The sequence below is a fragment of the Sceloporus occidentalis genome, unplaced genomic scaffold (assembly GCF_023333645.1).
Source record: "Sceloporus occidentalis isolate IW3139 unplaced genomic scaffold, rSceOcc1.0.p SCAF_4, whole genome shotgun sequence".
In the NCBI taxonomy this organism is placed as follows: domain Eukaryota; kingdom Metazoa; phylum Chordata; class Lepidosauria; order Squamata; family Phrynosomatidae; genus Sceloporus; species Sceloporus occidentalis.
Genome location: NW_028316984.1, coordinates 177,718,650 through 177,740,728, shown reverse-complemented (window position 1 = coordinate 177,740,728; position 22,079 = coordinate 177,718,650). Strand labels below are relative to the sequence as shown.

Sequence of the window (22,079 nt, the reverse complement as noted above, 5' to 3'; positions counted from 1 at the left end):
AATAGCATTCCTATCTAGCTTTATAAAACATGTAATCAGAGTAACAAAAGGGAAACAAAAGATCCATTATTCTATCAAGCAAACCATTGGGGCTGCCAAATTACTTTCACATGTGTACTCCTCAGCAACTGAGAAATAAAATTTATCTGTACACATTTCACATTAAAGTATTTGGAGCTTCAAAATAAAATATAAATCATTACTTATTTTGTAGGAAAAATAAGTACAAATGTCAGTGAAACCATTACTAAAAAAAAAAAAGACCTCCTTAGATCCCACCATTTTGTATAATTATCTACCAGTGTCCAACCTACCATTTTGAGGTAAGGTTCTGGAGCATAAGTGAACTCCCAGCTCAAGGGGTTTCTGGATGAAACAGATCATCTAGATCCATTTCAACCCAGCTTCAGTCCTGTTTATAGGACAGAGACAACTTTGTTCACCTTCGTGGATGAGCTACAAGGGTAACTGGACAGGGGGACTATGTCCCTGTTGGTTCTGCTGGACCCTTCCGCAGCTTTTGATACCATTGACAATGGTGGCTGCCTGAGAACGAGCTTGGGGGCAATGTTATGAGGTGGTTCCAGTCTTTCTTAGAGGGGCAAACACAGAAGGTGGTGCTGAGGGAGCCCTGTTAGATGCCCTTGCCATTGGTCTGTGGAATCCCTCAGGGTTCTGTGCTGCCCCCCATGCTGTTTCATATTTATATGAAACTGCTGGGAGAGGCCATCTGGAGTTTAGGAGTTTGGTGTCACCAGTATGCTGTTGACACTGAATACTATCTCTCCTTCCCAACTGATTCCAAGGATGTTATCTCCATGCTGAACTAACATCTGTTGTCAGTAATGGACTGGATGAGGGCACACAAATTGAAACTTAATCCATACAAGATAAAGGTGCTCCTAGTCAGTTGAAAAACAGATCAGGGAACAAGGAATCTACCTGTGCTAGACACCCCCTGAAATCTCAGGTTGTAGTTTTGGTATTCTCCTGGATTCAACTCTGAGCCTGGATGCCGAGGTTTCAGCAGTGGCAATTGCATTTGCAGTTAAAACTAGTTCCCCAGCTGCACTCATTCCAGACATCAGGTCTGGATACAGTGAAACATGTCTTGATTACATCTTGTTTGGATTATTGTAATGTACTCTACATGGGACTGTCTTTGGAAACTGTTCAGAAACTTCAGTGAGTTCAGAATGCAGTGGCCAGAATGCTGACCAGGGCCAGTTATAGGGAGCATATAACTCCCTTTTCAAAACAATTTCATTGACTACCAGCACAATTCAAAGTACTGGTCACGACCTATAAAGCAAGCTCTATGCAGTTTAGGTCCACACTATTGCAAAGACTCTATCTCCCCATATGAATCTTCCAGAACCCTAAAATCTTCAGTGGAAGGCTTTCTCTCAGTCCAACCACCATCACAGGCTTGTTTGATGAGGACACAAAAGAGGGCCTTCTCTGTGGCTGCTCCCCCACCACCACCTTTGGTATTCCCACAGGAGACTAGGCTAGGCTGGCCCCCTTTCCACTCTCCTTTTGCTGGCAGGCAAAAATATTTTTTTTAAAAGACCACTGTTCAAGCATTCTGGTGTTTACTTCAGTAGGTTTTTAATTATTTTATATTTTTAGCTTAGTATTTTTAAGGATTTTACATTTTTAACTTATTATATTAATATGGTATGTTAACTGTGTTTTAAAATTGTGCTGTTTTATTGTTGTTGTTTTTAAGCATCTTTTGTGAACTGCCTTGGGCCTAATTTGGAGAAAGGTGTCAGTATACAGCATCATTAGTCTGTCATCTGCACACTCTACTCAGATTATAGGCTGACAGTGGTAGATAGTAGCAATCTGTTCACCTTGGACCAGTTCCCAAAGCACCCCAAAGTGTAGTTTCTGCATGAATAAGTTTCAAGCAAGGCAACAATCCTTAGGCTTGTAAGATTTATATGGCTGTAGAATAGGGAACAGATGGATCATATGAGCTATACCTACTTTCATAAGCTAATAAATGATTAAATCTGAATTCTAAATAGTTCATATGCACAGTGGCCTGCCACTCCAAAGGTCATTCTTGCCATACCACGTGTAGAACCTGAGTTCTGGGCCACAGTGTGACTCAGTCCATAACAACAATAAAATGCAAAAATACTAGAAAATAAAAATGTAACAAATCCAAAAGCAAAAAAAGTCAACAAGCCAATAGAATGCTGGTGGTAATCAACCAGACATGTGACAACAGATATTCATGGGTATTAGCAAACTAATAGAAAATAGGAAGTTTCAAAAAACCAAACAAAATTAGTTTATGCAAAAACACAAAAAAGACAGGACATGTTAGATGGGAATAAATAATATCCAGTGTAAGGACTGGTATGGTACTTAAAGACTGATGTTTAGATTAGAACGGTACTAATAAGCCATTGTGACTGTGTTTGCTTTAAATGCTGTAAGCCACTTTGAGTCCCAGAGATGGGCGGATGATAATGATGATAAAAACAACAACAAGCTTTTCAAGCATGTGACCCCTGCCCCCAATTTCATGGGTTTAAATCCAATTGGTAACTCCAACTAGATTAGGCCTACTGAATCAATAATTTTGTAAATGTTAACATGCCAAGCTCCTATTGTCTGTCTAGCTTGGATTAACTACTGGATTTAGGCAAGGGTTTGGAGTAAGATGCTGTTAAATTGCCTCCCCAATGCAGCCAATGATGAGGGGTATGGAGGACTGCACAACTCAAATCCTTGATTTAGGCCGCAATATTTATTGCTAACAACTGGATGGGGGGGGGGGGGGGGAGGACAAGAATGAATTTTTAAAAAAAATATTTGTGTAGCTGCTAGGGTTGTGAGGGTTTTTTAAAACCCTGATATAGGACAACCTCCTCCATTCCCAGGCAGCTCAAGACTGGTTAGTATATAGTTGGCATACTACACAGTACATAGCCCACTGTAGATTTCACAAGAGTTCCAGGTTCCCATGAGATTTGAGATCTTACAGGAGCCCAGAACTCTCATGACTGGCCCCTGTTCTCATGAGGCTTAAGGTAGGCCTGCTTCATGTACTCTCCACTTAGAGCTGGAAGTAAGACAAGTGGGTTCCAGCCATGCTCCTAACAGATGGACTCCATTTGACTCTATTTTGCTGAATACCAAGTGATTGAGAGCTGGTCTGTTGGCATTCTCAACAAATCAAGAAAGACAGAATTTGGGGCATTCCATATGTCCCCCAAACCTATCAGTGAACTTCAAGACCTCAAATAAAGACCCTCCATAAGAAGGATCTAAGCAGCGGCACAACATGCAGGCATGTATACACATTTTAAAATTAGTCATGGTGCTAGGTTTCAACTGACCTTATCAAGCTTAGGTCTAAAACAACACTGCAGAAATAATCCAGTTTGAGACCTGGCTCAGTGATAGGGAATCCTGGGAATTGTAGTTTATTGTGGAATCAGAGCTCTCTGACAGAGGAGTCTAAGGCCCGTTACAAACGGGCCTTTGCGGCGTGCTAGGGGTTGCTAGCGTCCATACCGGCCTCACCCCTAGCACGTGATGGGGGCATAACAGTGGTGGCGCCCTATACACACGGGCGCTGCCATTTTGACGTATCGGATGCATAGCGTCTGTATGTTGCACCCCAGATGGGACGCCGCAAGTAGCGCCTCACGTCATCCCATCCAGGGTGCAAGAAGAAGCGCCATTTTGGCGCTTCTTCTTCGCTGCGTCCAGGAACTGCGCGGTTTGGCTGCTGTGGTTCCTGGACGCATCAACTGGCGGCGGCGGCAGAGCACCGCTTTTCAGCGGTCTGTAACCCGCCTTAATGTCTCACAAAATTACAGTTCTCAGAATTTGCTAGCATTGAGCCAGGGCAGTTAAAGCGGTCTTAAATGGGATTATTTCTGCAATGTGCTTTGGACCCAAGTTATGTCTGTTTTTCCCCCAGGAGTTACTGAAAGGCTTCTTTTGAAAAATGTAGTCTGTCTACATGGTATGTAGTCCACATACCATGGAATATATTTAGGGGTGGAGGTGGGAACTAATAGACTGGAAGATAAGCTCAACGTCACTATCAGAAAGAAAGGAAATGTAAAAGGAGCAGATCTATTTCCTAAATTATAATATATTGAGAGTTTTTAAGGATTGCTTTATCCCCAGCTGAACACTACAGACATTTCACTGGGTGGCCATCCATTGGGAGTGCTTTGATTGTGTTTTCCTGCATGGCAGGGGGATGAACTGGATGACCCTTGTAGTGTCTTCCAATTCTATGATTCTATGGCTTGAAAGTAAAAGGAGTTAAAGATGAAATGCATACATCTCAAGCAGAGAACTGGAAAAGTAAATGGTTCAATTAGCTTGTCTTCCACACCATATCACAATACAATTTAACAGATATCAAATATCTATTATTGCCTCAAATAAATCTGAAGGTAAAGCAGAAGGAAATGAAAACATCAAGCAGACCACAAAACTAAACTAAAAATCAAAGACAAAAGCCATACAGATCAATCTTCAACACTCTTTTGCTAGCTCAGCAATTATTAAACTCTCAAGTAATAAGACTCTTAATAATCTAAACGCCTAAAGGCCTAAATGCCAAAAAAGTGTAAAAGCATTATCCTTGTTCTTCATTATAAACAGACAGACACCTATTTTATTCTGGAGGCACATAAAGCAACAGAATCCTGCCTTGCATCCTCAGACTGACCAAACACTAAGAAAAAAGTGGGTGTGGGGAATGAGTCATTTATGACTATCAAAAAGATGGCTTTTATTACACTAGCTGACAAACAGACACTGTTCTGCAAAGCACCCCCAATGAAAACATACAAAAATTTGATACCCACTTCCCACCTCACCTCAAAAAAATGTATACAGATTGGGGGGAAATTACTTTTAACAAAAAATACTTTGGGGAAAAATTGTTCAGGGCAAGACATGGTTTTCTTATTTACAGCAAGTTCATTACTACCTTGTTAAAGGGCTAGTAGTATGCTAACAGGGGCTGACACATACACTCTTCCCAATTCTGCCATCCCACTCACTCACATGCACAGAATTCCTTGCCAACATCTACAGTGTATCTGTAGTATTTCAATATGCTAACATTGTATGAAAAGACACAGTGGCCAAAACCTAAAGATGCACTTTGGTATCTAACAGAACAGGAAATTTCTTTTCTGTTGAAAAATAGATTTGCACTATCAAATTTAATTCATTGGGAACCAAATGAACTATGGACTGAACTATGGTCACTGCCAAGAAGAAATGCAGAAATATGCTATCTGTAGCCAAAGAGAAAAAGAATCATGATTGACAAACAAAACTCTTCAAACAGCAAAAGATAGACGAGAGGCAAAAATTAAAGGTAACACATATAGAACCAGAACCCTGAATGCAACTGTTCAATGACTAGTGTGCCAGGATAAGGAGAACTGCTATAATAAAATGCAGAGAGAAAGACGTAGGTAACAAAAAACAAACAAAAAACAGGAGACCTCTTTCACAAAATCTAAGAAATCAAAGAGAAATTTAAACCAAGAGTGAGGATGCTCTACAGTCAGCAGGGGGACACAATACATGATGAAGATTAAGTAAAAAGACAGTGGAAAAGAGAAGAACTATATAAAAGAGGTGAAAATATAAAAGATTCATTTGAAATAGAACCATATGAAGACAAAACTCAAATTTTAGAAAGTGAAGTAAAAGCGGCATTCAGAGCATTTGTGAGAGCATAAATCACCAGGAACAGATGGCATAGCAATAGAACTGCTTCAGTCTACAGAGACAGAATCAACTCTAGTTCTAACTAAAATCTGTCAACAAGTATGGAAAACAAAACAATGGCCCAAAGATTGGAAACACTCAACATGCATTCCTGTCCCCAAAACCAGAAATACAAAAGACTGTAGTAACCATTGGACCACTTCATTAATTTCTCATGCAAGCAAAATCATCACCAAAATTCTACACCAAAGACTTCTATCATATATGGAATAAGAAATGCCAGATGTGCAAGCTAGGTGTGCCACAACATTTGATGGTCCTGATGAATAGCTTTTACCCAGGACAAGAGGCTACTGTTAGAACAGAATATGGAGAAACAGAATGGTTTCCAATCAGAAAAGGGGTCAGGCAGGGCTGCACCCTATCACCCTATCTGTTCAACTTGTATGCTGAAAATATTATACATAGAGTAGGATTAGATTCAGGGACAGAAGTATGGAAATCAGAGGAAGGAACATCAACAATTTAAAATATGTAGATGACACCATACTACTAGCAAAAATAGTGAAGACCTGGAACTATTACTGAAGAAAGTCAAGGAATAAAGTGCTAATGCAGGTTGACTGCTAACCATTAGTAAAATGATAACCATAGATGATTTATATAACTTTAAGGTAAACAATGAAGAAACTGAAATAGTTAAGTTTTTCCACATCTTGCCTCAATCACTGATCAGAATGGAGATCACAGTAAAAAAAAAATCAGAAGAAAACTAGGACTCAGAAGGGCAACTATGAAAGAACTACACAAGATCCCAAAGTGCAAAGATATATCAATTCAGTTTGGATTGTCTATGTCATTGTATTTCCCATCACTATGTATGGTTGAAGCTGGACAGGGAAGAAAGCTGAAAGGAAAAATATCAACTCATTTGAGATGTGGTGCTGGAAAAGTTTTGCAGATTCCATGGACTGCTAAAAAGACAAAAAATAGGTCCTAAAACAAATCAATCCTGAACCTTTCCTTACAAACCAAAATGGCTAAATTGAAGCTGTCATACTTTGGCAATATCATAAGAAGACATGACTCACTAGAAAAGACAATAATGTTTGGTAAGGGTGTAGGAAAAGAGGAAGACCACATTACAGATGGAAAGACTCCATCAAGGAAGCCTGGAGAAGAGAAGATTAAGAGGTGATATGATAGCCCTGTTTAAATATTTGAAGGGATGTCATATTGAGGAGGGAGCAAGCTTGTTTTCTGCTGCAAAGACTAGGACCTGGAGCAATGGATGCAAGCTCCAGGAAAAGAGATTCCACCTCAACATTAGGAGGAACTTCCTGACAGTAAGGGCTGTTCGACAGTGGAACAAACTCCCTCGGAGTGTAGTGGAGTCTCCTTCCTTGGAGGTCTTTAAACAGAGGCTGGATGGCCATCTGTCGGGGATGCTTTGATTTGGATTTCCTGTATGGCAGGGGGTTGGGCTGGATGGCCCTTGTGGTCTCTTCCAACTGTATTATTCTATGAAGTTACAGCCCTAAATCTGCTGAGCAGAGTTGAGGATAGGGTATCCTGGAGATGTCTCATTCATAGGGTTGCCATAAGTCGAGGTCGACTTGAATGCAGTTGAAGATAACAGATATATTACTGGATAGGAGCTAATATAAATATAAACCAAGTTGGCAAAAGTGCTGGCTTAGAAGAGTGACACATCCAATATCTGAAGAGTACACATTGCATTTTAAAGAAAAAGATGTGGATCTTGAGTGCTCTAAAAATAGCCTATCAGATTGAAAGGAAGCTTACAGCTGGCACTTCAATTAGTGAGCATTGTATAAAAGTGCAAATTTAAATCAAAATCCTTCAGCACTGCACCTCCTTCAAAGATGACATCTACATGAAAATCAAAAGAAATCTAAGTTCTGGACAGTTAACGTTCTAGGCAGTTACACAGCTGCTAAGTACTGTATAGGCATTTGAAGCTAATGGGAAGAAGGGTATGAGATTTTTAAAAGCTAGGCATTATTAATTGTCAGTTTTATCTGCTGCTTTGAATCTCTCAGGCCCTAACAAACAAATTTTCTTAAATGTTAGTCACTTTATATTTTCTGAGGCAGACAATTAACTCAAAGGCTGCATAATCATAGTGCAAGTTTTACTATGAATACAAAAATACTTAATTTTTGTTATTTTGATACCACCATTGATTTACACCACGGCAGCCAATGTAGTCAAGAAAATGTTGCTGTGCAAGCACATTTCTTTTCTACATTATGCATGCAAGTTTCATCAACTGTTACTATCGCACACTATTCAAGTCTTCCTTCTGTAGTGGTATTCCAACCCAAAAAGGGAAATACATGGAGTGCGGGGATGGGAACATTTAAATTTTAAAGTGTACCATCTAAAACAAACAAAAAATTCCACAACAGTTTCTGAAGGAATACCTGAGCAGATAAACGGCCCTTTCAATATCATTCAGTTCTTCATCAACTGTTAGTCTCTCTATTTCTTCAGGTGTCTGTCAAGTGAGAAACACAAACAAATATTATTTAGAAATTAAAAACATGGGCTTGGGATATTAAACATTGCCTCTATCCTGACATTCTAAAGCCAAAATCATTGCGATACTTAGGCTGCAATCCCATACACACATATGTGGTAGTGAGCCTTTTAGTGACTCAATGGGACTTACATGTGTATAGCGTAAGGTTGGGTCCAGACTTAACCATGCTTAAAATAGAGTAATTAAATAAGTAGGGCTGAAGTTATTCCTAACTAACTTGTCCTACTATTGTCAGTAGGTTTACTCTAAGTGTGATTAAATCCAAATCCAACCGATGCATACGATTACACTGTTAGGCATCAGGATCAGTGTGATTTACTCCAGAGCAAGTGCACCTGGAACTACTGTGATAATGATGTATTACAGCCCAGAAGACAAGTAAGTTAAAGCAGAGTACGTGGAATTAAAGAGACGCCAACAGGAAACGAATTGAAGTGTCCCTGCTTAATTGGCTCTGAAGCTGCTTTATATGAGTCAGAGCATTGATCCATTTAGCCCAGAACTATCTATTTCTATACCAACCAGCAGCAGCTCACCAAAGTCTCAGATAAGGCTTCTTCTTGGCTTAGCTAGAGGGGATGGCAAGGACTGAATCTAGTATTTTGTGCATGCAGAGCATATGCTTCCCACTGCCCCCTTCCTCATTTTCCAAACCAAAATGACAGGCTGTAAATTTTAAGCCAGAACAGTCCCCTGGGGGTCCATGAACTCTTCCAGGGTAGATGGTTTTGACTCCAGGCCTTTGGTTTTTAATCCTCAGATTTTCTGCTAACATTGTACAGTCCACTCCTTAATGTACAACAGCTTTTTTTTTGTTTGATGTACTTTATAGCCCTACAACCAATAAAAAGATAGATCCTAAATTATATAACCATGAAAGTCAAAGAGTTAGTACCTAGGATTGACTTCCCTCTCCCCCATCTCAAACCCCATTTCTGAAAGCATGTTAAGCCATGGATTGCCCAGAGGAATTCAGAAAGCCTTATCTGTGCAAAACCCATCTTTTTAATTTAAAACAAGCAGCAGAGCAGATTCTAAAGGCATCCTTGGCTTAACAGCTCCCAGTCTGAGAGAGAGAGAAGGGAGGGGAGAAAAACCTGCGTTTGGGACTTGAAAGAGGGGTGGGAGAGAAAAGGGTTTGTAGTGTTGAACAAAATTACTGTAGTATTTATTGTAGTAATTTAAATCCTATTTTAACTTATTGTTTTTGTATGTTGTTAACTGTATGGTGTTTCTTTAATGTTGTAAGCCGCCCTGAGTCCCAGTCTTGAGAGAAGGGCAGGATATATATATAAATAAATATAATAATAGTTTTTGGTGGGGTTTTGGGGCTATGTGGCCATGTTCTAGAAGAGTTTAGCCCTGACGTTTCACCTGCATCTGTGGCTGGCATCTTCAGAAAATGTATAACAATAATAATAACAACAACAAAATAAACCAACAAAGGTACCTTCAAGCTCCTGCGCACCGGCCTTTCGATAATGGTAAGTTCCTGCAGGTCTTCTATGTAACCGAACAGATTGTTCTGGCTGAAATCCATTTTGTAGGAGAAGATGATTATCGGATGCATGTACCAGGCTGAGGCTCCTCCAATTCCTTGGGCTGCTGCTGCTGCTGCTTCTGTTGCTGCTGCTGTTGTTATTGTTGTTGTTGAGTGGTGCAAAGCTTTCACATTGCACTGAGGAAGAGGAAGAGAGAAGTGGGCGAAGGAGGGAATGAAAAGAGAGAGGGGGGAGAGAGAGAGCCTGCTTTTGCAGAGAGGCTGCTGCTGCTGCTGCTGCTTCCTCCTCCTCCTCCTCCTCCTCCTCTTGGTAGGATGCTACTGAGCCCCCGCCGCCCAGGAGGAGGCTCAGCAAACACAATGCGGCACCAGAGCAGCCCAATGCTGCTATTGCTGCTGCTGCTGCTGCTGCTTCTCCTCCTTGTGTCTCTCCGCCAAGAGCATCCCTTGCCTTTGCAGCCCAGGCGCCTCCAGGCCAGGAAACTTTCTCCCCCTTGGCTGCTTCAGTCCCTGCCCCAGCGTTTCCAGGGAGAAGGAGACACCAACATTTCCCTTTCCTCCTCCTCCTCCTCCTCTGCCATGCACACGCCCTCCTCCCTCGCCTGGCACTAGTCCGGATTCAAGACAAGGGAAGGAGGGAGGGAGAGGCTGGGGAAGGGGGCTGGGCTCTTTGGGGTTGTGTTTTTGGGGGTCCCTGGGAAGGCTATGAACTCCTTTTTGTTGGGGGGGCTTAGGAAGGCTCTGAACTTTGAAGTTTTTTGGGGGGTCCTTGGAAAAGGTGTGAGCTTTTGTTTTGGGGTCCCTTGGAACTAGGCTCTGGGCTCTTTCGACTTTTTGGGGGGGCACTGGGAAGGCTTCTTAACTTTTGGGTTTTGAGGTTCCTGGGAGGGCTTTGGACTCTTTAAGTTTGTTTTGGGGAGGGTCCCTGGGAAGGTCTGGGCTCTTTTCACTGTTGTTTTGGAGGGTTCCTGGGAAGGGTTTGAACTCCTTTTGGGGTCCTTGGGAAGGCTCTGGACTCTAACTTGTGGGTTTGGGGGCTCCTGGAAAGGCTTTGGACTCTTTAACTTTTGGGGTCCCTGGGAAGGCACTGTACTCCTTGTTTGGGGGGGTCCCTGGGAAGGCTTTGAACTCTTTAACTTTTGGGGTCCCTGGGAAGGCTTTGGACTCTTTTATGGTTTGTTTTGGGGTCCCCTGGGAAGGCTCTGAACTCTGAAGTTTGTTTTTGGGGTCCCTGGGAAAGGTGTGAGCTTTTGTTTTGGGGTCTCTTGGAAGGCTGTGAGATCTTTTGGCTTTAATTCTTTGGGGCCACTGAGAAGGCTCTGAACCCCTTAACTTTTGGGTTTGGGGGCTCCTGGGAAGGCTTTGGACTCTTTAACTTTTATTTTGGGGTCCCTAGGAAGGCTCTGAACAGCTGTTTTGGGGGGCCTGGGAAGAAAGAACTCCCCGTGCAAAGAGTGCAAAGGAAATTTGTTGTTGGGTGGTTGTTGTTGTGTGTGACTTTGGGGGGGGGGGGGTTGCAGTTAGTGGGCCATGCAGGGCAATAGAGGAGGCCAGAGAAATAAAAATCTTCCTCTGGGAGCAGAAAGAGAAAGGGAGGAGTAAATAGGGATTCACTCCGAATAACTAGTAGTTCAGAGTAAGTTGGAATTCGTTCCCAGGAATTGGGAATTGTTCTCAAGAACTGGGAGAAAATTTGGGATTGACTCCCAATAGTTGGGCATAAACTGGAATTCACTCCTAACAGTTGAGAGTAAATTGGGGTTCAGTCCCAACGATTGAAAGTAAATTGGCATTCAGTCACAATAGTTGGGAGTAAATTGGGATCTGCTCCTAACAGTTGAGAGTAAATTAGAATCCAGTCCCTATAGCTGAAAGTAAATTGGGATTTGCTCCAAACAGTTGAGAATAAATTGGGATTCAATCCCAAGGATTGAAAGTAATTTGGGATTCGGTCCCAATAGTTGGACGTAAACTGGGATTCGCTTACAAGAATTGCAAGTAAATTAGGATTCAGTTTCAATAGTTGGGCATAAATTGGGATTCACTCCCAATAACTGAGAATAAATTGGGATTCAGTCCCAAGAATCAAAAGTAAATTGTCATTCAGCTCCAATAGCTGGGGATGAATTGGGATTCTCTCCCTATAAACTGAAGTAATTGGGAGTGGATTGGAGGAAGAGAGAGTAGGGCAAGACGGCTGAGTCAGGGGAAGGGTTTCAGAATTTGTTTGGGAACGTACAGTATTTATTATTGTGAGGAGATTACTAATTAATTAATTAATATTACTAATAGTGGTAATTATTATTATTATTCCCCCTGGTTCCTTCTTCCTGCAGCGCAATATGGACGGCTGTGGGAGGAGGAGGAGGAAGGGCTTGCTGCTGCCCTTCTTCCCTCCCTTTTTCCCTGAGGGAAGGCGAGGGGGGCTCGGTTGTCTTGGCAACGGGGGCCACTCAGGGCCCCTCCCAAGAGGGCCTCGGCGTCATGGGCCACAGGCGGGCTGACGGCTCTCCCTCCCTCGCTCCCCTAAGTGAGCGCCCAGCCAGGCAGCCACTGCGCCTGCGCCTCAGCCTCCCTCCCTCTCCGGCCGCTAGAGGGGGAGCCCCAAAGACGAGCGAGGGATTGGGGAGCCGCGCAGGTGGAGAGTTAGAGAGCGCGCGGGGAAGGGGAGGCCGTTGCCTGAGCAACCGGCCGCTACAGTGGCCTCGGCGGGGCAAAAAAGGACGGCCAATATCCGAACGCGGCCTAGAGGCAGAGGGGGACCTACTCTGCTGCCTTTTTTGTTATTGGTGTGTGTGTGTATACATACACACATATATATATTGATATATGTATATATCAATATATAAGTATTCATATATGTTTGTGTGTATGTATATGTACACACATGTATATATATATATAATCAGTACATATAATTATTCATATACATTTGTGTTTGTGTGTGTGTGTATGTACTGTATATATATATAATCAGTATATATAATCATATGTTTTATGTATGTATATATACACACACATATATATAGATAGATAGATATGAATATAAATCAATATATAATCAGTATATTGATTCATATATATATATATATGAACGATGTGTGTGTGTGTACACATATATATGAATGATTATATATACTGATTATATATTGATTGTTGTTGTGTGCCTTCAGGTCGTTTACCTCTTTTGGTGACCCTAAACCCAACCTTTCATTGGGTTTTCTTGGCAAGATTTGTTCAGGGTTTGCTATTAACGTCCTCTGAGGCTGAGAGAGTGTGACTTGGACAAATGGGTTTTTTTACGGCTGAGCTAAGATTCGAACCCTGGCCTCCAGAGTGAGAGTCCGACATTCGGACCGTGATGCCACACTGACTCTCCACTTTGAACATACAAAAGTTTAAAAGCATAAATGCAACACACACTCCCTATACAAGTCTCCCTGATTATAATTTTATATATATATATATATATATATATATACATACACATACATATACACACATATACACATATAAATGTGTGTGTGTATGGATATATACATACACATATATATATAATCAGTATATATAATTAGTATGTGTATATATGTGTGTGTGTGTATATATATATATATATATATGTGTGTGAATAATTATATATGCTGATAATATACTGATTGTTGTGTGCCTTCAAGTTGTTTCCCACTTACGGTGACCCAAACCCAACCTATCACAGGGTTTTCTTGGCAAGATTTGTTCAGAGAGGGTTTGCCATGGCTGTCCTCTGAGGCTGAGAGAGAGTAACTTGTCCAAGGTCACTCAGTGGGGTTCCATGGTCGAGCCAGGATTCAAACCCTAGTCTCCCAGTGTCCTTCTCCAGTGCTCAAACCACTACACCACACTGGCCCTCCTCCCTTCCCTCATCTACCCCATTTCCCTGAAAATAAGACATACCCATAAATAAGCCATGGCAGGATTTCTAAGCATTTGCACAATATAAGCCATACATTGAAAATAAGACATAGTGATAGGCCCGGCGCGGAACAGAAGGAGGGAAGGAAGCAGAAAGATGGAGTTACAAGAAATTCAGGATGAAATTCCGGGTTTGGAGAGTTATGGCGATGTTCCAGAAGAAGACAACTATGGGCCCATACAGACAGGCCAAAGTAAAGCTGCTTCGGGTCACTTTGGATAGGTATGCTGTTTAATTAAATGATGCATACCTAGAGGCCGGAGGCTGCACCAAAGCCACTCTCCAGTCCTAAGGACTGTAGTGCAGCTTTGGCACAACTTCTGGCCTCAGGATGCATATATCATTTAAACAGCATTCCTCCAAAGTGACCCGAAGCAGCTTTATTTTGACCTGTCTGTATGGGCCCTATATTTGAATAAAAGTAGGTTGCTGTACCATACTTTGAAAGTAAGCCATAGTATGTCTTCTTGAGGAAAAATAAATATAAGACAGTATCTTATTTTCGGGGGGAAACAGTATTCTCGTCTTGGAAAGTTAAGTTCAAAGCATACAGCAGAAATAATCCAGCTTGGGGCTGCTTTAACTGCCCTGTTTCAATGCTAGGGGATTCTGGGAATTGTAGTTTTGTGAGACATTTAGCCTTCTCTGTCAGAGAGCTGTAGCGCCAGAATAAACTACAATTCCCAGGATTCCCTAGCACTGAGCCAGGGCAGCTAAAGCAATCTCAAACCGGATTATTTCTGCAGTGTGTTTTGGACCTTACTTTACCAACTAGTGGGTCACTATTGATTTTTTGCTCCTCCTGGATGGCTAACTTTTCTGTTTTTGATGTGGACTTTGCTGAGGGAATCTGCTTTGAATATCTTCTCATAACTAAACCAGTCTCCCACCACTGGCGGACATGGTGAGCAGATGCCCTCCTTTTCCAGGACATGCCCTACATTTCCACCTTCCGTCCAGCAGGAATTCCAACATGTCCCCCATTTTGTGCGTGACTAGCAATTAATATATCCATATTAATGTTTTTAGCTTTTATTTTGTCATGGCCTACATTTTTCTTGACAAAATACATTTTTTTAAGTCACCCTGTTTATGGGACAATAAAGTATAAGAGCAAGGTTGGGGAAAATAGGATTCAGATCCTAAACCTGGCTTTGAAAAGTACAACAACATCCAAAATCCACAAAACAGGGACACCTATGTTGTTGTTGTTGTGTGGCTTCTTGTCATTTCTGACTTAGTTGCAACCCTAAGTGAACCTATCATGGGTTTTTCTTGGCAAGGTTTGTTCAGAGGGGGTTTGGCATTGCCTTCTTCTGAAGATGAGAGAGTGTGGCTCGCTCAAAGCCACCCAGTAAGTTTTCATGTCCCAGCAGGGATTTGAACCATAGTCCAACACTCAAACCACTATATCAGGCTGTCTCCCTATAGTAGGTCAACCAAATACATAAGATACATGTCGTAGTCTTTCAAAGCTCTGCTGGCTTCTTCATTAGGCAACGGTGTTAAAAATCATTTGTTGTTTAATGCCCTCAAGTCGTTTCCAATCTTATTGAATAGGCTGGATAGAAATGAATAATTATTATTATTATTATTATTATTATTATTATTATTGGGACCCTAAGGCAGCAGAACTTATCACAGGGTTTTCTGGAGCTGAAAGTATGCACAAGAGAGAGAAAAATTACAATGTTAGTCACGGGTCTTGCATTTTGCAAGCTTTCGGAGCTCCACTGGCTTCTTCAACAGGCAAAAGTATTAAAGAGGAGGAATATGTCAGCATAAATATCTATCAGTACAGTCTCATAGAATCATAGAGTGGGAAGAGACACCAAGGGCCATCCAATCCAACCCTCTGTCATGCAGGAACTCACAATCAAAGCATCTCCAACGGATGGCCATCCAACCTCTGTTTAAAGACGTCCAGAGAAGGAGACTCCACTACACTCCAAGGGAGTGTGTTCCACTGTTGAACAGCTCTTACTGCCCAGAGGTTCTTCCTAATGTTGAGGTGGAATCTGTTTTCCTAGAGCTTGCATCCATTCTTCTGGGTCTTCTTCTCTGGAGTAGCAAAAAACAAGCTGGCTCCCTCCTCAATATGACATCCCTTCAAATATTTAAACAGGGCTATCATATCACTTCTTAACCTTTTCTTCTCCAGGCCAAACATACCCAGCTCACAACAACAACATGTAGCACTCTGAGTATTGTCAAACTACAAGTCCCAAGAGCCATCACTATTGGCTGATGGGAAAGAATGTTGGGAGCTGCAGTCCATCAACATCTGGAAAGCCTGTATGAGACACGTCCATTCTAGAACTTCAGCTGTGTCTTTAATACTTAAGGGTTTTGGTTGTTCCTAAGTTTAGAGATACAAAGACCCTTCACCATTTTGGTCACCCTCCTCTGGACACACTCCAATGCAGAAGACCACCACCATCTTGAAAAATGCAGGCCTAGTTTTTTCCTCCTGTAAACATCTTTGCTGGATGGAGAAGCCAGTGGAGTTTCAAAAGCTCACAACATGTATTTTATGCATTTTGGTTGGTCCAATAAAGGTATCCCTGTCTTGTGGATTTTGGATGTAATTGTATTACACTCTCGAACATGTTTCACACATACAAATGTCAGAGATGCTCAAGCATATTCAAGCCACATAGGCTTGAATGGGGTGCGTGCCCCATTGGCGTTAATTGCGGTTGCCACTCTTTGGATTTTCAAGTCTGGATGTGGAGTGGTCACTGTAATTTCATGAAATGAAAATGGACTAAATTCACCTCAGAAAATAAAAGAAATGGCATTTCCTTTTTAAAAAAACCGAAATATGAAATTATTTGCCTTTGAGAAATGTAAAACATAAGTCTAAAACACACTGCAGGCATGATCCAGTTTGAGACCACTGTATTTTGGACTAAACAGACTAATATTTCACACAAACATAATAACCTAAATTGAAATTTGAAGAGACACAAGGCACAGGTGTAATTGTGGGAATCAACTGGAATGACAAGATAATGCATGTATTTATTGCCCCAATAATGAGAAATCAACATTTTGTGAAAGTTTATTAGGAAAGACATCTGAATTTCTTGTTGTTAACTACCCTTGTGGATGAGACATCTCCAAGACCCCCTGTCCTCAACTCCTCTGCTCAGGTCCTCCAGGCTAAGGTCCATGTCCTCCATGATTAAATCTAACCATCTGCAAAAGCTTCACTAGTGGGTGCAGGGAGTTCAGGTTGCACTGGGTGACAACCTAATAGGGGGTGACCACTGTTCCCCAAACATCTGCCTTTTGGCAGAAACGGTGATTACATTTGGTGATTTATCAGTAGCATTAGTACAGAAACATTACTAAGGATTCTGTATGGTATGGAATGGGAGGAGGTCAATAAGGGGTGTCATCATGAGTTACTACACTGGGTGATGCCAACCCTAATGATGTCACTGACCACCTGGAAGCTGGGCTTCCTCTCTACTGCCTTCCACCTTTCCCAGCATCATTTGTAATTATTAATTTTTCCTCATGATGTGGCCAAAGTATGACAGCCTCAATTTAGTCATCTTGGGGCCCATACAGACAGGCCAAAATAAAGCTGCTTCGGGTCACTTTGGAGGTATGCCATTTAAATTATGCATGCATCTTGAGAGGCCAGAAGTTGCACCAAAGCTGCGCTCCAGTCCTTAGGACTGGAGCATGGCTTTGGCACAGCTTCCAGCCTCTTAGGACACATGCATTATTTAAATGGCATACCTCCAAAATGACCTGAAGCAGCTTTATTTTGGCCTGTCTGTATGGGCCCTTGGCTTCCATTCAGGCTCGATTTGTTCTAGAGTTAATTTTTTTTTTTTTTTTTTTTTTTTTGGTCTTCTTGGCTGTCTATGGTATTCTCGGTGCTTTTCTAGCACTGCATCTCAGATGAGTTTTTTCTTCCTATTGGCTTTCATCAGTGTCCAGCTCTCACATCCGTTCTTGGTTATGTGGCTACAGTTGCTTCGACACTAGAAAATGTTTTTGAAATGTATTTTGTTGATGTTGTTGATTAAATTAATTTATTAAAGGAAAGTAACATTTACACATGCAAACATAAATACACAACACCTCCCCATTAAAATGGCTTCCTGCTTTTCTCTAACCATAGCCTATCCAATTATCTAGTGCCACCAGATCCATCACTTTCTCCCTCCCTCCCTGCTTTCCTTTTGTCAGCAGGCAAAGATGTTTTTGTTCAAGTAGGCTTTTAATATATAATCATCGTAGGGAAGCTTTTAAATGGTATGTGTGCTCTATTGATATATATATATATATGATTTTGTATGGTTTTAACAAGATTATTTCAATTGTTTTTTTTTCCAAATTTTATTGGAATGGTTTTTTTAAACAATACTTTATCTATTTGTGAGCCGCCTTGGGTCTCTTTCCAGGAGAAAGGCAGCATATAAATTAAATAAATAATAAATAGTATGCTGTGGAAGCTGGTACTGGAATGGCATGCATGCAAAGGCTAAAGTGGGGATAAGGAGTGACTCAGTTGTTGTATGGTATGGTGCTGAGTACAAATAGAACAGGATTGATCTAAGTAAATTTCCCCTCATGCAAATAGGTTCAGGATTAGAGCCTAAGGCTACAAGTCTGAAACAATTCTGCACTTGCTGAAAGCCCTGTTGAAATTATTTCAGTAGGTTTATGGCAGCAGCAACAGCCGCAGCAGTACAATTTTTTGTGGGGGAGCATCACCTCTTCTGTTCCTCTTCTTTGCCTCTATGTCATATTCTGGAAGAGCACTTGCCACAGAACAAGAAATGACAAACCGACTAACCCCTCTCCCAAGTGTTTGGGGGAAGGGGGATTAAACTGCATGGCCTGTTTTTTGACTTCACGCGCATTCTAATTATACTTTTATATCAAACAGACATTAGGATACAAGGGAACAACCAGAAATGTTTCTGCAAATGACAAGAATGAAACTATGAAGCAGCAGTTTCTTAGCAACAAACTGGAAACTGTGTTAAGTAATGTTCTTATTTTTATCAAGGCTTGTGTGTATTGGTAGTATAGTTTCTCTGTGCCAGGTATTTATGTGCAGGCTGATATTTCAGTTTTTCCCCCCTTTACTCAAAGATTGCATGTGCATGCGTGCATATATGCATGCACACACACACCTACCTAAACACTTAAATAGATATGTAGATATAGCTATATAGGCATGGATGATAATAGGCTTGCTACTCCTTTCCTGATAAAGGAACTCTATATTTAATAATTGAACCATATACTGAAATTCTATCATAGCTATTTTTCCCTGTAGGTTGAGAATAAAAAATGAAACAACACGCCCTCTTGAATTTCTGATTGGTCTGTTCCTTTTAAAATTGCCATAATGGCATTTGTTGCTGTTAACTGTCCTCGATTCAACTTCAACTCATGGTGAAGTGATCCCATGGATGAGACATCTCCAAGATCCCTTGTCTTCTACTGCTCCGCTTAGGTCCTGCAAATTTCATGCCTGTGGTCTCCCTGACTAGTATAGTAATCTATCATGGAGTCTTCCTCTCTTTCTCCTACCCTTTACCTTCCAAGCATAATTGTATTTTCTAGTGATCTGTGGCTTCTCATTATGTGGTGAAATTAAGACAGCCTCAATTTGATCATCTTGGCTTTATCTGTTCTAGGACGCCTTTGTTTGCTTTTTTGGCAGTCCGCAGTATCCTAACCAATCTTTTCCAGTGCCACATCTCAAATGAGTTGATTTTCCCTCTCTCTGCTTTCTGTACTTTCCAGTTGTCACATCCTTACATGGTGATGGAGAATACAAAGGCTTGGATGATTTTCACTTTAGTGCTCAGTTATATATCTTTAACCTTTAAGATTTTGTCTAGTTCTTTCATAGCTACCCTTCCCATTCCTAGTCAAAAGGGGTATTTAATCTAAATTACCAGGTGAAAAGTTTTACTCATCCAGAAAAAAACCTTAGAAGTATTGTCTTCATTTTGTTCTTTACATATAAGATATTATCTCTACTGAAGTGATTGGTCACAAAATCTGTCTGACTAATTTCAATGTCAACATCTTCATTTTTTTCTGAAATGCAAGACCTCCTACCCTGTTAAACACTTCAGACTGCACTGTATTAAAAAAGCACAGTAATCCTATTCAGTTATCGTCCCCTGCACAGTTCAGGGGAAGAAAGGTGCATCAACCTCACCACTTCTACTCTCTACTGCATTGGTCAAACAGGATCAATTCATAGTGGCAAACCTGCTGTATATGCATATGGAACTTCCTCTCATAATGTAGGATCATACGGGGCTCAACATCACTAGGGCTGCATCTGCACTGCAGAATTAATGCAGTTTGACACTGCTTTAACTGTCATGGCTCAATGCTAATGGACTTCTGGAATTTGTAGTTTTGTGGGATATTCAGCCTTCTCTGTCAGAGAGTTCTGGTGCTACAACAAACTACAGATCTCAGGATTCTGAGGAGCCATGACAGATAAAGCAGTGTCAAACTGCATTAATTCTGTGGTGTGGCAGCAGCCAAAGGGACCTATGCACACATAGCAGGCTTCCATTTACAGATTACAGTACCTTCTAGTGCATAAATAATGTTAGAGGGGAAATAACTGGCTGACATGTACTGTCAAACATCACATTCCCTCCTGTATATATTTATAAACCATATGAATGGGAATACCTGAATAGGGCTAGTATTACCTATCACTAAAACTCTGCTGTGAAATGAAAGACATTATGCCAATATTGCGGGAGCCTATATCCAAACAAAATCCTCTCCCTCTCTATGAAGAGCTGATGCTACTATGGCTCTTGACTAATACACAACAATGATTTTACGTAACTATGTATGAATTTTAGATGTGTTTTGAGTTGATGGGATGGTACAATTTGCTAAGTAGAGAATGGATGCACTGATGAAAACTTCAGGAACACCCTGGCCTATTTAAGATGGCTAAGAAGCAACTGTACAGTAGATACCATACTATAGTTCCCAATTTTTCCAGTACTGGAAAGCATGCTAAATATTGCAATAGTTCTATTGCGCTGTCTGGCTCTAACATCTTTCTTCCAGAAACCTCCTGTTTGCTGTCTCTGCCTGTGTGTCACATTGTAAGAGAAGCTGTTCAAGCCATCTGTCTGTCTTCATGCAGAACTTTAAAAAAAATCCTCCATTATCGTAGCGTATAATTTAAACTGTACTTTTCTCCTATGCCAAGAACAAACCTGCAAAGAGCTCTCTATCACACAGGAGAAAATAACATGCTGTGTCTTCTTGCAGTGTGTTTTCCACCTACAGTTACTTGGAATTTTCTCCCCCCCCCCCCCCCAATTCAACACACACACCAATTGTGCTACTCCACACATGCCACTTCTCTCAATGAAAAGCATGGGGGAGAGGGCAGAAGGAGTAGAACAATGGAAAAAGTAAGAGAAAATAACATGGTACTTATTCAGGTGATGTTTAAATTCATACAGCTATTGTATTAAGATCACTAATAGTCTCGCTGGGTCAGAATGTCTGACGATTAAAGAAAAGTGATATAAGTGTTTCGTGCACGAAAGAAACACGCCAGCCACTTTTCCTGGCCTAATTCCAACTGTTAGTCACAAGTGGGAACTTGCATAAAGCCCACTTTATGTAAAGTCCCATAAATAAGTCAAAACTAAGGTGCCCATTGATTCAGGTGTCTTCTCTAGCAGGGACTCTCAACTGGATTTCAGTTATTCATTCTAACACTGAGATGTTGGGTGGATCTTCACTGTAGTAATAATGCAGTTTGACACCACTTTAAGTGCTGTATCTGCAACCTATAGAATATAGGGAAGGGTTTAGTTTGTACCATAGCACACTCTTTTGGGCAAGCAGTTCCAAATTCAGTTTCCAACGTCTTCAAACAAGGCTTAGAAAGGCTGTTTCTTCTTTTATAATGAATGTAAACTACACCATCATAGCAGGTTGATACTGTTTTAACTTCCATGTCTGCATCCAGTGGAAACCTGTGGTTTCAGTACTTAGGATTTTCTGCTGAAGAGCTGCTGGGCTGTCTTCAGAAGAAGAAGCTTAAGCAGTGTTTGACAGTCTTTGGTTCTCCAGATGCTTTAGACTCGAAGTACCATAAGCTTTACAGAAAAGTCAATGATGAGGAATTCGGAGAGTCCAAAATGTCTTGAGGAAGGTCCAGAGACTGTGAATCATCGCACTAGAGATTTCTGAGGAATGTGGGAGCTATAGTCCAAAAAGTAACTTTTCAGACTCTTAAAATCTACTTGTTGATGTGGAAACACAGCCACTAAGTTTTTGGTACAATG

At 41.2% G+C, this 22,079-nt stretch overlaps 1 protein-coding gene across 2 annotated transcripts in view; it reads right to left on the bottom strand.

Moving 5' to 3' along the window:
• PPP4R4 (protein phosphatase 4 regulatory subunit 4) overlaps positions 1 to 10,075 on the bottom strand; it is a 152,567-nt gene extending 142,492 nt beyond the window's left edge. For both annotated transcript variants that reach the window (XM_089522456.1, XM_089522455.1), the window contains exons 1-2: positions 9,750 to 10,075; positions 8,181 to 8,254 (exon numbers count right to left, since the gene is read on the bottom strand). In XM_089522456.1, the coding sequence (XP_089378582.1) occupies positions 8,181 to 8,254; positions 9,750 to 9,869 (194 nt within the window). In that variant the 5' untranslated portion in view covers positions 9,870 to 10,075. The remainder of the gene's footprint in view (positions 1 to 8,180; positions 8,255 to 9,749) is intronic.
• Between the last annotated feature and the right edge of the window lie 12,004 nt (positions 10,076 to 22,079).